This window comes from Anastrepha obliqua, chromosome 1 (assembly GCF_027943255.1).
Source record: "Anastrepha obliqua isolate idAnaObli1 chromosome 1, idAnaObli1_1.0, whole genome shotgun sequence".
Taxonomy (NCBI): domain Eukaryota; kingdom Metazoa; phylum Arthropoda; class Insecta; order Diptera; family Tephritidae; genus Anastrepha; species Anastrepha obliqua.
Window position 1 is genome coordinate 38,854,692 of NC_072892.1, and position 17,242 is coordinate 38,871,933.

General features: G+C 37.0%; 1 protein-coding gene across 1 annotated transcript; it reads left to right on the forward strand.

Annotated features, from left to right (window-relative positions):
• Window positions 1-1,544: 1,544 nt before the first annotated feature.
• LOC129248369 (nuclear factor NF-kappa-B p110 subunit) lies at window positions 1,545-15,801 on the forward strand. The gene is made up of 4 exons (XM_054887933.1): window positions 1,545-3,145; window positions 3,273-5,383; window positions 14,529-15,316; window positions 15,394-15,801. Exons 1-4 carry the CDS (start codon window positions 2,258-2,260, stop codon window positions 15,534-15,536), a joined length of 3,930 nt encoding a protein of 1,309 aa, XP_054743908.1. The 5' UTR covers window positions 1,545-2,257; the 3' UTR covers window positions 15,537-15,801.
• The last annotated feature ends 1,441 nt before the right edge of the window (window positions 15,802-17,242 follow it).

Below are 17,242 nucleotides of genomic sequence, written 5' to 3' on the forward strand. Positions count from 1 at the left end.
GTGGATTTATTATAGGTGACAGCATTCACCCAGCTGAATTTTTCGCCGTAGGTATGGCTTACGTCAAAATGATATGCTCTGTTTGTATGTATTGGTATGTTTACATTCGTATTGTATTGTATTTTGACATGATGCTTGTACCAAAGGCAACAACAAATACATGTAAGGTTTTACTTATATGTGTTTGCTGTCACCTTAATAAATCCACCTTGATACCAAGTTTGCTGTTGTTGTAGCAGGTTTGCTCTTTAACTATGGTGAAATAATCTTTTCACCATGTATAATTACCACGATGAAGAGAATGATTAGGTGGCGCCATCGTGGTACCGTTACTTTACTCTCAGCGAATTAAACAATAGCAGCTGAATTTCGTGACGTTCCCTAATCCAATTGATGATAATTGTGACCAGATTACCATTTTCGCAACTTGATTTATCTTCTTGAAATTTTTTAGCCTCTTCTAATTAAAATGTGATGCTTATAATTATACAAAATTTAAATTAAAAGAAGATCAGCTTTACTTTTTCATCATCTGGTCACATTATCAGCGATTGCGATTATTGTTGGTGTTGGTGATTATTCGTGTGTTATATGGACGTGTGCTAAAGAGGCCACAGATGGGAAACAAAAGGACACAATCGGTTGAAATCAAGAACGATAGAGAAAGAAATTGCGCCTTCCGAATTCACCGTGTCGTAAAAGTCCGTCAATATATAAACAAAAGGAAGGGGAATTACTTGTTTGTGAAGAAGAAGGATAGGCGAAAGCAATGGAAACAACCAAACACAAGAAATTATACGCACACACACATACTTTCTAGCCACGGCATCTTCCACATAAAAACGCGAAAAACGCATTAGCATTAATTAGTTTAGTTTTAATCTCACAAATCTCAATACTACCAAGCCATTCACTAAATTTTCACAAACATGTAATTTCTCCTTCTTCTGTTTGTTTTGTATGGTATTGTCAAAATCGCGAAAAAAGTAACTGTTTTGGGAAGGCGCCACCATAGTACTCAATTCGCTTTGGTTACAACTCATTCAACAGATGTCATATGTTATTAAAAGCTTTGTCTAACGAACACATCCAAGAATTACTTTTATGCACATATATCGGGTGTTTTTTAGGAGCTTGAGAACTTAAAATTATAATACAAAACAGAAATATTTTTCGAATGCATTTGTTTTTTATTATAATCTGGTATAATTTTATGGCATTTATTTTTTGAATATGATATCCGGCATATTTCCGCCGCAGCTACGACTACATGGTCCATTCGATCAGTCCAATCGTTAATGGTGGCTTGAATATTGCAATAAATCGATTGTTAAGCGCGGGTATGGCAAGTTGCACCGTCTTCTTGGAACCAAATGTCGTCGCTGATTAATTTTTGGAAAGAAAAATTCAATTCCATTCTTAGCTTGTCGATATCGGTAGTTCTCATGCAACTAAAAAAAACACCCGATATAAAGTTCTAAGTACTTGTGATGCTATTCGAGTAAAAGCTTTTGTTTAGCCGCATAAAACGATCTTATTTACATTATCATTCAAGGAACATTCGCAATGATAACCGGTTGCTCCAGTACTGATAAATATACATTCGTGCATAATTTGTATCGTGGCGGCCTATTCACTAATCCTCCAATACTGCTGAATTCCTATTTTTTTAAACGTGAATTATCTAAACAAAAAGTGGTAGAAGTTAAATTAATATAGTAGTAACAGAGCTTTTACGACTATATGTATGTAAATGTAGTTTGGTTTTTACTTTTTTTTCACTAAACGTGAATCACCGGCATGTTCGTTATTCGTTAGCACGAATGCGGTACCCACAAACGGTGGCCGATGAAAACCAATGACGGGGAAGAACCCATCTCAAATGGCGATTCCAATTAACACGATGAACCACGAGTGAATATACTGAAGTTCATTTTAAATCGTACACTTGATCGGAACAGTTGTGAATTGCGCAGAAAGTTTCAGACATAGTTATAGACATATAAAAAATCAATAAGTAAATAGTCCAACAGTAAAACTATTGTATATTTGTATATACCTCGAAATATGTTTATCAACATATATTCATGTTGTTAGTGCAACAAGTGCTGCGGTTGCGATAACTCGAAATAAAAAGTGATTAAGCGCGAACGTCGATCACACCACATGGTCGTATTGTAATTATATTAAAAAGAAGTTTGAAGAAAAGCATTCCTATAAATTTTTCAAAAAAAGATAATAGAACTAAAAAGTCAAAATGATTAACGAATATATTGACATGGACACGCATAGTATTCGATGCGTGAGCGAATCATCAAACGCAAGCACAAGTGGATATTCAACTATGTCACCAGGCCCTGTTAATACGCAATCAACACCGCCTTCACCTTCACAATCTCCATCGACTTTATTACAGTCGGAATTTTCAAATTTAAACTTGCCCTCTAGCTCGCCGCATAACCAACTATCTTATGCCACATTGCAAAATGCAACTCTGGTATACAACCAAAGTGTTCATCCCTCGACAGCAGCAAATAACTACATAAATTACAACATGCCAGTTACCGGAATCTCTTCAGCTATGGTTACATTACCACAACATCAGTATGGTGGACTGCATCCACAAATATTGTCAAATATTACGCCCACAATGACAACTTTATCACATGGAAAATATCCTGCGGAATTGCGCATACTAGAACATCCAGTTGAAAAGTTTCGTTTTCGTTACAAATCGGAAATGCATGGAACGCATGGCTCACTGAATGGCGCCAATTCAAAACGTACTCCCAAAACATTTCCCGAGGTAGAATTGTACAATTTCAATGGTAAAGCGGTTATACGGTGTAGTCTTTTCCAAACAAATCTTGAAAGTCCACACTCGCATCAGTTGGTTGTGCGAAAAGATGACACAGACATTTGTGACCCACATAATTTAATTGTTTCACCTGACCGCGGCTATGTAGCACAATTCCAAAATATGGGTATAATACACACTGCAAAAAAGTTTATATTCGATGAGTTGTTGAAGAAAAAAATGGATCGTCTGAAGTTTGAATTAGGCAGGAATGAATTAACAACAAAGGAGGTTCAGGAATTGCACAAAGAGACAGAAAAAGAGTCTAAGGAAATGAATCTAAATCAGGTACCTAATTGAAATTTTATTTGTTGTGGCCAACATTTTGAGTTGCATTTACGTGTTGCTACAAAACCCGATTGGCTACTTTAATAAATTGTCATATTTTTGTTGATATTTATTTTTCATATTACAGGTCCGCTTATGTTTCGAAGCATTCAAAGTAGAGGATGATGGCTTGACGTACACTCGCATAGCTGCTCCTGTCTACACAAACCCCATCAATAATCGAAAATCTGCTCAAACTGGTGAACTCCGCATATGTCGTCTCAGCATTGCCACCGGAAGCGTGTCTGGAGGAGATGACCTTATTTTGCTGGTGGAAAAAGTAAGCAAGAAAAATATAAAAGTACGTTTCTACGAATTCAACGATGATGATGATCTTGTTTGGGAAGCATATGGAAAATTCCGTGAATCTGATGTGCACCATCAGTATGCGATCGTTTGTCAGACACCTCCATATAAAGACAAAGACATAGATAGAACTGTAGATGTCAACATAGAATTGGTGCGTCCTTCAGATGATGAACGTAGTTTCCCGCCGGTAACTTTCCGATACAAACCACGCGATGTTGTTGTGTCACGTAAGCGTCGTCGAACCTGTTCTAGTGCCACGAGTAGCTCCGGCTCAGGCAGTTCTCTAAGTTCGTTTGAATTGCCAAAACCAGTGCAGGAACAAACGGCTAACATGAAAATGGAAGCACAACCCCAAATGCAATATACAGACCTGGGAGGTGCTTATGGCTCGAACCAGCCAACCATCAGTGAGGAATACGATAAAAATTTACAAATCAGCAAATTAATTGGCAGCGAAATATTCAAGGAGTATATGCATATGAACTCCGAGGAGTTGGCTAAAATTTGCCCAACAGATTCAGTAGAAAATATATCTGGTATAGGTATTTATGATGAACTTTCAACCGGTACACTTGTAGAGGATGGTACGTCCTCGACATCTTTGACAAACCGCCAACTTTCCAGTGATATGCGCAAACTTTATAGAAAATCTATATTAGGAACTCCTGTGGATGTGCAAATAAATAGTTATTTACAGCGTATTTTTAAAATATTCGATGAAATACGAACCGCAAGGAATTTGAGTGAAGATCAGCTGGCCAAAGCAGCTAAAGAAGTCGATGATATATTTACCGAACATTCGGAAAGAAATGAATTACGTGAGAGCATTCTACACGAGGTTATTGTTAGCGACAATCCGAAACTAGTAATTAAAACCTGTTCTGTATTGGAATACTTCAAGCTAAAACATCTTTTTAGCAAAGTACTAAATGCACGCAGTGAGAGCGCATTGCATACAGCGTGTCTTTACAATCGTGTTAAATACATTCGACCACTTTTAGGTCTCGGCTGCGATCCAAATATTCAAAATAGCGATGGAGATACAGCGCTTCACATTGCTGTTAAGGAACACCACCAGAATTGCATTGACAGTTTTCTCAATCGCGATGTAACGCTTGATTTGACAATTAAGAACGACGAAGGTTTCACACCTTTACATTTAGCCATTCGGCAAAAAAATTATGATGTGGCAAAGAAGTTGTTGCAGCACGATCGACGTGCGGCGCTTGTACCGAATGCAAAAGAACGCAATAATGCCTTGCATATGGCCGTATTGCAGTCAAATTTTGAATTTGTGAAATTAATACTGGATACAACAACACAAAATGTAGCCGAACTTATGCGAGCATCTAATGCAGCTGGGCGTACTGTTGGCGATTTGGCCAGAGAACTGAAGTCAAAAGTGGGAAATCAAATCATAACATACTTCGCTTCGTTAGGTTATAATACCAACGCTAGCGATCATTTGGTTATTAAAGAAGAGGAGATATCTTCCTCCTCAACTGAAGAAGATGAAGATACTGAAACTGCACAATCAGAGACGAATATGTCTGATAAAATCAAAGATATAGGCAAAATAAGAATTAAGGAAGAATTCGTAGGCATGGGGCTGGACGATGCAGACAAGTGTGAAGTAGCGAAAAGTCAACCAAGTACTTTTGATGGATTATTGTGTGATGAACGCAAGTATCGAAATCTTGTAAATGCCTTAAATGTACAGGATAAATGGAAGAGATTGGCGGTGCCATGCAAAATGCAACATTTACTTTGCTTGTGGACTAATGCCGACGATATGTTGGATTATATGCGCAAAAACATTGAATACGACACGTTTGTGTCGGCGTTAGAGCTCGTAGATAAACAGACATTAAAGTTGCTGCAAGGTACATAAGCACTTACCTATTCGTTCATATAATTTTATACGTGGAAAATATAGATTATAGAAAACGTAAGCAAACCTGCTTCGATAAATATTTATTCCATATTACAATAATTTACCTGTACATATAGAAAAGATAATTTTGTCTTAACTTCAAAACAACAAATACAAGTATGTACATATGTGCAGAAAAGTAGTGAGTTTTCGCTTGTAGAAGGCGCACGCTGTATGTAATTACCTATGTATATTTAGAATTCATTAAGTTAATTTTGAAATTGTAACAATATTAATTGAGCAAATAAACTCGTATACTTATGTAGAAAAATTCGAAAGATATCGTGATTTCTACCATATTCAATGCATTTTAACTTTAAATAATTTTTTGCACTTCTAATAATTGTATAATAGATGCACATGTAATTATCATGTTTACGCACTTATATTTACATATATACATATTACCTATATGTATTGACGTAGGTAAGAGTTACTCATTTGATAAATGTGTGTGGGTTCGGGAATGTAGTTCATTGACATACGTACATATATGCTTCTATGGCTGCTATTATCAATATTTCCGTGAATTATTCGGGGATTCACAACTGTAAACACTTCCGAGGAAATACTACCGCAATAAATCTAAGCACTAATATTGATAAAAACATTCTTATACATATTTATTATTAATTTTATTTCTACATTGTGATTACTTTTTCCCATTTCCTTAGCTGGCTGTTAGCGCGAATTCATTATTTGCCAATGCAGTGCGGTAACGTGGTCATGGGTAAATCCCTAAATATACACATACAGATGTGCATGCAAACATTGACATTCTCATTGTTGTGCTTATTGTGCATTCTGCGGTTTGTTCGTTGTTATTGTTTTGGCACAGTAAGCAGTTGCTAAGTTTTGTAAATCCCCTCAAAGCGATATTTAATTCCGCATCAAGCGTGGATGCGGTGAAGTTACCTTATATACCCGTACACTAGTCACAAAAAGTTAACATACAGGATCAGTTGCAATTTTACTTCTTTATTACCTTTGAATATTAAAAGCGTAATTTTTTTTCTAATTTAATTGTCGAAACATAAAAATATAATTGTAAAGGGTTATCAATTTAGAGGTATCGGATTTGAAATTGAAATAAAACAACGAAAATTCAAACTTTATTATTTGTATGTAGAACCATTCATGATATTTATAAATAATCCCTTTCCAATTTTGGCCGCGACTGCGCCGTAATTCGGCCATTCGTAAATACTAATTTTGAATGACTCGCTGTAGGATTACGGTCGGTATCTTGTGAATAATTTTAGTAATATTGGTTTCCAATGCCTCAATCGAAGCTGGTTTATCCACAAAGTATTTGGACTTTACATACCCCCACAAATAAAAGTCCAAAGGTTTCATATCACACGATCTTGGTGGCCAATCCACTGGTCCAATACAAGAGATAACAAACAAACGACTCAGTAAATCCATTGTTTCACGGACTGGCAAGTAGCGCCGTCTCGTTGGAACCAAGTGTTGTGATCACGGGCTTCAAAATACGGTGCACTAGACAGGGCTAGTGTACTGGGGCGGCAGCCCTTGGTCGGGAGTAAAAACCCGAGTCATTCCGGTAACGTAGAACGGGCTGCCATGGGAATGACTACGTTGGACCTACAAAAGGCTTTCGACACAGTCAGCCACGCCACGCTACTAGATGACATTTTACAGTCGACACTCCTGCCAGGGCTGAAGAGGTGGACCGCGAATTTCCTGAGTGGTCGTCACTCGTCGGTAGTATTTCGAGACCAAACCTCAAAACAAAGAAAAATAAAGCAAGGAGTACCGCAGGGTGGTGTCCTTTCACCCTTGCTTTTTAATTTCTATATTTCGAAACTCCCCCAGCCACCAGAGGGAGTCTCACTGGTCTCATATGCCGACGACTGCACGATAATGGCGTCGGGCAATGACATTGATGGCCTATGCTCAAAAGTAAACGACTACCTCGCCAGCCTTTCTCGCTTCTTCACTGCGAGAAACTTAAAACTTTCTCCCACTAAATCCACGGCGACCCTATTTACCACCTGGACAAAGGAGGTCAAGCTGCCACTTCAGGTTCACGTCGATGATACCCCAATTCCGACGATAAACAACCCCAGAATTTTGGGAGTCACCTTTGACAGCTTGCTCTCCTTCTCGGCGCACACAACCGCTATTGCAACGAGAGTACAGAATCGCAACAAGGTCCTCAAGTCGCTTGCCGGCAGCACTTGGGGCAAAGACAAAGAAATGTTGCTGTCGACTTTCAAAGCAATAGGCCGACCGGTTCTGAACTATGCCGCGCCTGTCTGGTCGCCTGGAACCAGTGATACGCAGTGAACGAAGCTTCAGACCTGCCAGAATACTGCCATCAGGACCGCGACAGGATGTCTCCTGATGACCCCTATTCACCACCTACATGACGAGGCGCACATGCTCCCGGTTAAGGAGCATAACAAAATGCTCGGCAAGCAGTTTCTGCTTGGGTGTCACCGTAGGCCTCACCCATGCAGACACCTGCTCGAGCCTGAGCCACCTCCCAGGCACATCAGGAGACACTTCCTCAACTACGTGGACGAGATCCAGGACAAAACGGACAGACCTCTCCAGGATCAGACAGTATACAGACAGGCTATTAACGATATTCATCGGGAGACACTTACCACCTTCCTAAGCTCCCGACCCCCGAATGCCGTTATCGGAGTCCAACCACCACCTATCGCAGACGAAGAGCTCCAGCTTCCTCGAGAGTCCCGCGTAATCTTGGCACAACTACGTTCTGGATATTGTAGCAGGTTAAACTCCTACCTATCCAGAATCGACCCCGACATACTAAACATATGTCCTGCATGTGAAGGTACCCCGCACGACACTAACCTCTTCACATGCCCCATCAAACCCACTCATCTAACACCTCTCTCCCTCTGGACCCAACCCGTCGAAACTGCCAGTTTCGTGGGCCTACCGTTAGATGAGCTAGACGAAGACGACCGGTAATTTACACTACACTGACAGGGCGAAGATACTGCTACAACAACAACAACAACAACAACATCACGGGCTTCAATTTCCGGCATCAAAAAGTCGTTTATATGGCGCGAATGCGTTTGCCATTTACTGTTAACATTCGCGCCAGCCTCGATGATTCCTTCAGCCGTTTCCACGACAGTCGGTTCTACGTTACCGAAACGACCCGGATTTATATCCGGCCAAGGACTGTCACTCCAGCAGCATTCCCCGTATATAAGTATGGGGAATGTTTATGCTGCTGCTACAACATTCCTTCAGCCGATTGGCCGCATCAAACGATTGTTTTATATGGATGTAATGGCTCCGGGCTTATCTTCAGCATAAACACGGCCATTTTGCTTATTGACGTAGCTATTAAGCCAAAAATGGGCCTCATATGTATGGGCAATAAGTTGGTCTGAGCGCGCGATGAACACTTATAACAGAGCATCGATTTTCATAATACAATTATTAGATTTGTAAACGTTGTTGAGGAGTAAGTCTTTCCATGATTATATGTCAATGAATACTGAAAAAAATTATGTATTTCGTTGGCAGTGGTCACGCGAGAACTGTCGAAAAACTCCTTTTGGCAGAAGTACCCCCAAAACCGGAGTATGACACATTTGGACTATTTCTGTGTTAAGACATGTATTGTTACAAAGAAACACCAAAGTTATTCTAATCTAAACGTTAACTTTTTCTGTATTTTTCAAATGTATTTATTGAGCCACTGAGTTTATTTTAATAGTTTTGAAATCCTTTTGTAGTGAACGACTAAATTCCAATCTCTAAATAAAAACATATTTACAAATCTATTTTTTCATTTGTTCAATAAAGGAATATGTGTACGTTAACTTTTTCTGATTAGTGTACATGCGCGTATGGATAAATGTGACTTTGCCACACCTTTAAGAAAAATATATCAGCTTCGATATTTGCAATTATGACGCATAAAGATATACATATGTAAAATATTTAGTGTACAATAATATGAGAATATATGTGTGCATGTAATTGTAACTGGTAGCGCGCATAGCCGATTTCTTTTTCGTATAACTACTATTCATTTTGCCCAAGGATCGATGATCACTCTGGACAAATAGTCTCAAATGTTCTAAATAGTTTTTTCTACAATAATATCAGCAGTCTTTTGGCAAAAGCTACTCAGAATAGAATAGAAGAAAACAGAATATCAAGATACTCACTGCGAATTGGAGGAGAAACTTAACCAGATATCTGCCAAAGGATAAATGCGAAAAATAAACTGTATTTCTTGAAATTAGCATGACTAATATTGAATAATATGTTTCTTCAGCTTTTGTTGTCTTTTGTAAATCTAAAACGTTCTGAGCATTTGTTTCTACTTATAAAATTAATATCTTCGTCTAACTCTTCCTCATTATAGAAGCTTTAATAGAATACCACATATTATTGGAAATCCATACTTTAAATAAAGTTTGATAATAGGAGAGGATAATTTCATAGTTGCCAAACTGGATATTACGTCATCCGACAACTTCGGGCGTTGTTGTTGTTGTAGCAGCATAAACATTCCCCATCTTTACATACGGGAAATGCTGCTGGAGTGACAGTCCTTGGCCGGATATAAATCCGGGTCGTCTCGGTAACGTAGAACCGACTGTCGTAGAAACGCCAACAACTTCAGTCTAAGCCCCAGGTAGCACACGGTCTCTTTGACTACGTGCGCATTTTTTCCCCCTATCGCAGTACTTGTAGTGTGTACAGAGAAGTTGTGACGAGAGGTAACTCATGTAACACCGAATATCTTCAGATGATTAAGGGTCGGCATTCCAGTTAAATATGCGTATTATTTCAGAATCCGAACCGGTCTTGCAGTTCAAACAAAACAAAGGTTGCAATCATTTTTTTTTTAATACCTTTTTTGGTGAACTTATTATTTAAATAATTTTTTATTTAGACACAAATAAGACATAGCCTTTTATGTTATACTTAAAAATTAAAGAAAAGATTACCTTAATATATAGCCTTTCAATAGCCATACAATTAAGAAGATATTAATATAAGAGTTGAGGAGTGTGCTGAAGGTAAAGGTAACTGAAGGTTGTTGGGCGTAGTAAAAAAGTATAGAGTAAGTAGCCAATTTAAAGCGCTTAAGATTTCCACAATTGTACAGTCTTAACGAAAATATTCTTCACGTTGCAGAGTTCTTTGTTCTTATTTCTTTGAACATTTTCGGAAATATGATTTGTGTTAAATTTAAGCTAAATTCTAATACATAGTATATAAAAAATTAAAATATTATATTAAGTAAAAGTAAAAAGAGGTTGTCTGTAAAGTCGGTTTACTGAGGATAGTTTAACGTGATAACGTCATAAGAAAATACTGATGGAATGGTTGCATCTTTTAAAAGAAAATTTTAATTTTATTTGTTTGATAGATATTTTGTATGGATATAGAGAATGAGGTAACATTAACATAACATAATATACTTTAACATAACATAACATAACATAACATATCATAACATAACATAACATGCTGTTCAAGCAAGGTAACGACGCATGAGCAAGATAACGACGCATTTAGACGTTATAATAAAAAAATATGTAAAAAATAATAATAACATTAAAACAACAGGTATTATTAACAAACTTGGTTTTATTTTAAATTCTTCAAGTAAATCAAATTAATAATAATCAATAAGAAGGCATATGCAAATACAAATACGTGAATTTATATATGTACATATGCGCATATACATACATATACGCTCACTTAAATAGGAGAGAGCAAGATGTCGAACGTTGCCGTTCGTTTGCTTTGTTCGTTCCGCGCTTTCGCTTGCAGTTCATTCAAGGTAACGGCAATGAGCAAGGTAACGACACATTTTTTCGTGCGTGCAGCCTGTTAAATCGAATTATAAGACGTTATCACGTCAAAATTAAAATACCAAATAAAAATAATCCACAAGAAGAATCAAAGTTTTTTATTTTTTTTTTAAATTACAGCCAAAAAACATCGCAAGGTTACTTTTGCGCCACCTTGTATTTATTTGCAGATGTTATGGCATATTTTATAGGGGACTTTTCGCGCTTTATAATGTGAATTTAAAATTTCATGACTTTTGATAACCTCGATTTAGAGTACATACTACATATATACATATGTATGCACCTACACACATTCATTAGCCAATAAGCGAAATGACGTTAAATAATTATAATAATTAAAAATAATTAGCTTATATGTACATAGGTACATACATACATAAATATATATAATATATACAGTGAACCAAAGTAGCATTCATAAAAATTTGTTCTCTATTATGTTGGTCAAGGATATCGTTCGCCTTCGATATAACTGTAATTTGCAGATATGTAAAAGATTTTTGTTGCTTCATCAATATTTTGTAATACAAAAAACAAAATGTAGTGTTTACTTCTATTACTTGTCTCAAAAACCACAACTTTAACTCAACTAGATCGGGAATGCATATTGTATTTGGTCTAGCTAAGCATTATTCGAAGGATATAGAGAATGAGACAGGATTCACACGCATCCAAAACGTTACAAAATTTAGGAAAAGTTAACTATGTGGATATCTCTAAAGCTCGCGTTGCGTTTATTAAGTTCTGTTCCCCTTGCTAGTGAGGTGTGGAATGTATGTACGCCGTTTTTGTTGTTGTTGTTGTTGCTTAAAATAACTTTGGATCTCGTCTGTAATTGTAGTAAAGTCTTTCGACGTACGTAGAAGGTTGCTCCGCTTCCAGTTGGTACCCGCTGAGGGGGTTCTTTGGCCAGCATATTGCTTGCTGAACAGGGTTAAATTTTTTTCAACTAGTAGCGTATATGCCAAACTATTATTATTATTATTATTATTATTTATTAGAGCAATATGAAATATAACACTAATTGATAGAGCACATTAGCTTCTTAGGCCAACGGTACTATTGTTTTAAATATAACTTTATATGCTATTTTACACGTATAGAAAATTGTTAAGCTTTTTTAATTCGTCGATATTGGTTAAATGCTGTTGATTAGGTTGGTATCTTTTATGAAATTGAATATTTTAAGTACATTGTCTACAGTTATGTTTTTTAGGAGTTTGGAAGGTTGTGTGGAATTGAAGTGGAGTTGTCTTTTGGTGGACAGAGCTGGACAGTTGTCGAGGATGTGTACTATGCTTAGGTTGTTTCTGCAATATGGGCAAGCAGAAGGGGGTGTGGATGAGAGGTGTTCGTGAGTTAGTTTGGAGTGGCCAATTCTTAGGCGGGTGAAGATACTGGTTTACGTTTTCGATAGTGTGGATGGGAAACGCTAAAAAAAAAAAAACACTTTTTTCATGAATTTATTGTAGCGAAACGGTTCAAGTCAGTTTATTAAAAGTTGTTGCATATTATAAAGTAACATTTCAAGAATATTTGATAAAATTTTCATGTAAAAATATTGCAAAATGAGCGAATGAGAGCACATTTACGTAGACGTCTTTTCAAAAATACATTTTGCAGTAGTCAGCAGATCTCAGCGTAGAATCATCTGAAATCAAAAAAATCGAATAATTTAATTAAAGTATGAGTTAAACTTCCCCCAACGTTTATTTTGACGATTTATTTTCATTTTCAGCCATTTGGTAGTCGTTTGAAGTAAAAAGTGATTTTTGACGAAAAAATGCCGCCATTTTGTAGGTGTAAAACACCCTTAATATAAAAAAAATGGCGAAAAAAAACGTTGGGGGTAGGTTTTTTATATGTAAAATATGTGTGCAAAATTTCAAAAGGATCGGTTGAGTAGTTTTCAAATGCCAATGACTACGCACTTTAAAAAAAAAGGTTCGAGAAAACCGCGTTTAAAGTTTTAAGTTATCAGATGTTTGAGGCGGCTCGGCTTTATGCTCTATAACTTAAAAAGTTTTGCTCGGATTGACTTAAAATTTTAACACGGTATTTTTGAAATGTTTTACTACAATAACATGCAAAAAAAATCGATTTTTATCCCTTGTAAATGTAAATTATTCGAAAAGCGTTATAATCTCTTTCCTTCTATAGCAGAACTCTCCAGAACTCTCTGTAAAACATACAGAAGTGCAACGATTTATGAGGATTAACTAGTTTTCCTACAAGTAAAATTTACTCATTTGTTCAATATTACGAACATTTTTTTGAAACTACAACTGTTTTTCTTCTGTTACACAAATTTAAAAGAAATCCCTATGAAAGCTGTTGATAAGTGCTTTAATACGGGGTAATTTTCATACCTATTGATGACTAGGGTCTCGAAATATATGCCAAAACGTGGACCCGCTGTGTCTTTGCATCGAATTAAACCAAACTTACGCACATTGTTAAGTAAGTATTGAAAATGGGTTTCGTAAAGTTTGGTTGTAATTCGGAACACTGGCAACGGGTACAGCGTTCTTTTGAACCAGCCATAATGTCGTTTACTTTTTTAACGCTTGGGGCGGAACTGAACTGTCAAATTGACAGTGTGAGTTAATATACAATGTGTCAATATTTCTTTTTGATTTGGATGCCATAAGGAGAAGACGTAAGTGCAAAGTGTAAAAATTCTTTGTGAATTTTTTTGGATTGGATTTTGGAACAGTGAAAAATTTCTTACGAAATTTGAGAATTTAATGTGAAATTCGAATGTTCAAATGAAATTATGTGTTCGTGGAAAAAAAATTTTTTTCGTTGTTTTTTTTTTTTTGAAAAATATAAATGGATAATGGTTAAAAAAGCTCCAATGCTTAATAAAACATATAAATTGAAACGAAAAATTCATGGATGATCAGGAAAAAAGACGATTGTTTCTTAGTTATTCATTTGCGTTGATTTGAAATTCAAAAACAATCTTCTTTTTTCCTGATTTTCAATTTATATTTTATATTTACTCAAAAACAAATAGAAAAACAAAAAATATTGTTTATGCCAAAGCGCTTGAATAAAGAATAAAGAAATAAATAATATGAAAACCATATATTTTCTGTTCTAAACCATATCTATTCTATTTTATTGTGCCCAGCGAAGCGGGCCGGGTGTGCTAGTATTTCTATAATTCGCAAACATAAACTTGATTGTATATTTTACATAGATCACTAAAACTATTGCAAAAAACTCCATTTCTTTTCAGTCATGAGGCACAAATCATCGATGGTAAGGCAATAGCCGATAAGATTAAAACCGAGCTCAAAAAAGACATCGCCGATTATATCGCGCAAGGGAATCGTGCACCTACGCTCTCCGCCATTTTAGTTGGCAGCGATCCAGCCAGTCAGATATATGTGAAAAATAAGATGCTGGCCGCCAAAAACGTTGGCATCAATAGCAACACAATCGAATTGCCCGAAATCACAACACAGGAAGAACTCTTAAATTGCATCAAAAAGTTGAATAATGATACGGGTGTTGATGGCATACTAGTACAATTACCCGTGCCTAATCACATAGACGAACGTACCATTTGTAATGCAGTGGCTCCATCGAAAGACGTTGATGGCTTCAATGAGATCAATGTTGGTCGCTTGGCACTCGACATGAAGAGTATCGTACCGGCAACACCATTAGGTGTGTACGAGTTGTTGCGACGCTCTGAAATACCCACTTTTGGTAAGAATGTAGTGGTGATTGGACGTTCCAAGAATGTTGGCATGCCAACGGCAATGCTCTTACACACAGATGGGCGTCATGAAACGGAGGGCATGGACGCCACTGTAACCATTTGTCATCGCAATACGCCACCCGAGCAACTCAAGAAACATTGTCAGGGGGCAGATATAATAGTCACAGCCGTCGGCAAACCGAGACTTGTGCAGCGTGACATGGTAAAGCCTGGTGCGTGCATTATCGATATTGGTATAACACGCATACAGGATCAAGAGACGGGTAAAACTAAACTTGTCGGTGATGTCGATTTTGAAGGCAAGTCTTTTATGAAGTTGCTTTTTAGAAGCATTAATATACGTACATACATATGTGCATATTGATTTCTTTTATAGAAGTGCGTAAAGTGGCAGGCCACATAACACCAGTACCTGGCGGTGTTGGACCCATGACAGTAGCCATGTTGATGAGCAACACCTTCACTGTTGCCAAGCAACTTGCTAAAACAAGGCATACCAATGCTTTCAACGGCAATTAAGAAGCTGGGAATTAAAAATCTACAGATGTATTTTAAATTATAATTTTATTACCATAGTATTTTTTCATATAAATTGTACATGTCTCCATAATGTATTGTACTAGTATAACCAATGTAGAAGGAATTTCTACATACAAAAATATGTACAACAACAACATTTCCTGAACGAATACTACTTCTATGTAAGCTACAAAATTTTGCCATAAGACTATCCCCATGACATTCTAAGAAATTAAAGTAACAAAATGTTACCCGAAAACGTAAACTTATGATTATTCATCAAAACTTTAGGTTATCTAAGGGGGCATCCATAAATTACGTGAGTTGTTTAAGGGGGGAGGGGATCGAGTCAAATCTCATCTAATCTTACGTTGGAGAGAGGGGGCGGTCTCGGCAAATATCACGCAATTTTTTTTCTGATTGAAACAAAAAAAAATTATACTATTTTGGTCCATTATCCAGATTGTGCATGCTTAAGATGTAATCTTAAGCGTAATCGTAGTATGATTAAGATTATTCACTAATTCGTTCGAAAGAAAATAATTTCATTCATACTTCGACGTTATACATTACTGCTGTCAAACCATCATATTTGTTTTATACCAAATAGCTCAATTTAATCCGAATTTACGGTACAGTGTAGCCCGTCGTTTGTTTTCGCGCCACTATCAGCCGAACGCGCGACTCGATGAACAATAGCGAACGAGCTGAGTGGCAGCGACACACGGACAGGTTCCAACCTTCTTTGTTTAGAGAGAGCCAATATTTACTCCAGATACATTGCAGTTGATTCATATCAAATTTTTATGCGTTCCTATTTTTTTTTTTTTTTTTTAGTTTTTTAACGAGCGCGAATGTCAATAAATTTTTATTAAGAGTTACAAAAGGAAATTGCTTTTAATTTTTTTTTTAGGTTGTGAAATGCGATGACCAGAAGTGCTGCAGCCCATGCCGGAGTGATCTGCATATGATTCTTCACGACCGTTTTCTGCCACCTCCTGCCCAGGTTGATGGACGTTTGACAATTCCGGACTTTAAAGAACATGACGGAAAGTCATTTGCTCCATTTCTAATATGCCTACCGATTCAACCGCTGAATGCCTTCATCAGCGCGCCTTATGATCTCTATTGCCCAAGTATACGTGATGATTTAGAGAAAAGATGCTGCAGTACATGCGGTATTTACTTCGCATCTATCACAAGAGCTGCAGAGCACAGGCGAGCAGCTCACATTGCACCAGCTAAGCAAGCGCGTATGTACCGCAAAGTGCGACCCTCACGGATTGTCACAAGACGAGCTAATGAGTTATATTACTGTGCGCAAGATTCAACGGCTTAGAGTGGATAGATCAGAACGAGTTGAAGGAGCAGATGATTTTACTGAAAATCATATGGACATGTTGGTCCCAATAGTCTCTCTTGAAACCGCGCATGATTCTCCATGGACTGAATTAGAGTAGATATTCTTTTTTTAATCGCAGTAGTTACGATTTAAGTCTTCTATTGTTAACTTTTTATTACACTTATAACTCTCAGCAATATTGATTACTAGTCTTAACTAGTCGTAAATAAAAGCACGAAGCAAATTTTTTTCCTTTTTACAATAACAATCCAACGCGTTTACATAAGAAACCCACATTTTGAAAAATCTCACGTGAGATTGGGGGATGGGGGAGGGGGTTGAATAAAAACTCACGACATCTCAT

Coding starts and splice junctions, on each gene's coding strand:
- LOC129248369 (XM_054887933.1), top strand. CDS start 2,258: ATGATTAACGAATATATTGACATGGACACGCATAGTATTCGATGCGTG. Junction 3,146..3,272: donor AGGAAATGAATCTAAATCAG/GTACCTAATTGA, acceptor TTCATATTACAG/GTCCGCTTATGTTTCGAAGC. Junction 15,317..15,393: donor CGGTGATGTCGATTTTGAAG/GCAAGTCTTTTA, acceptor TTTCTTTTATAG/AAGTGCGTAAAGTGGCAGGC.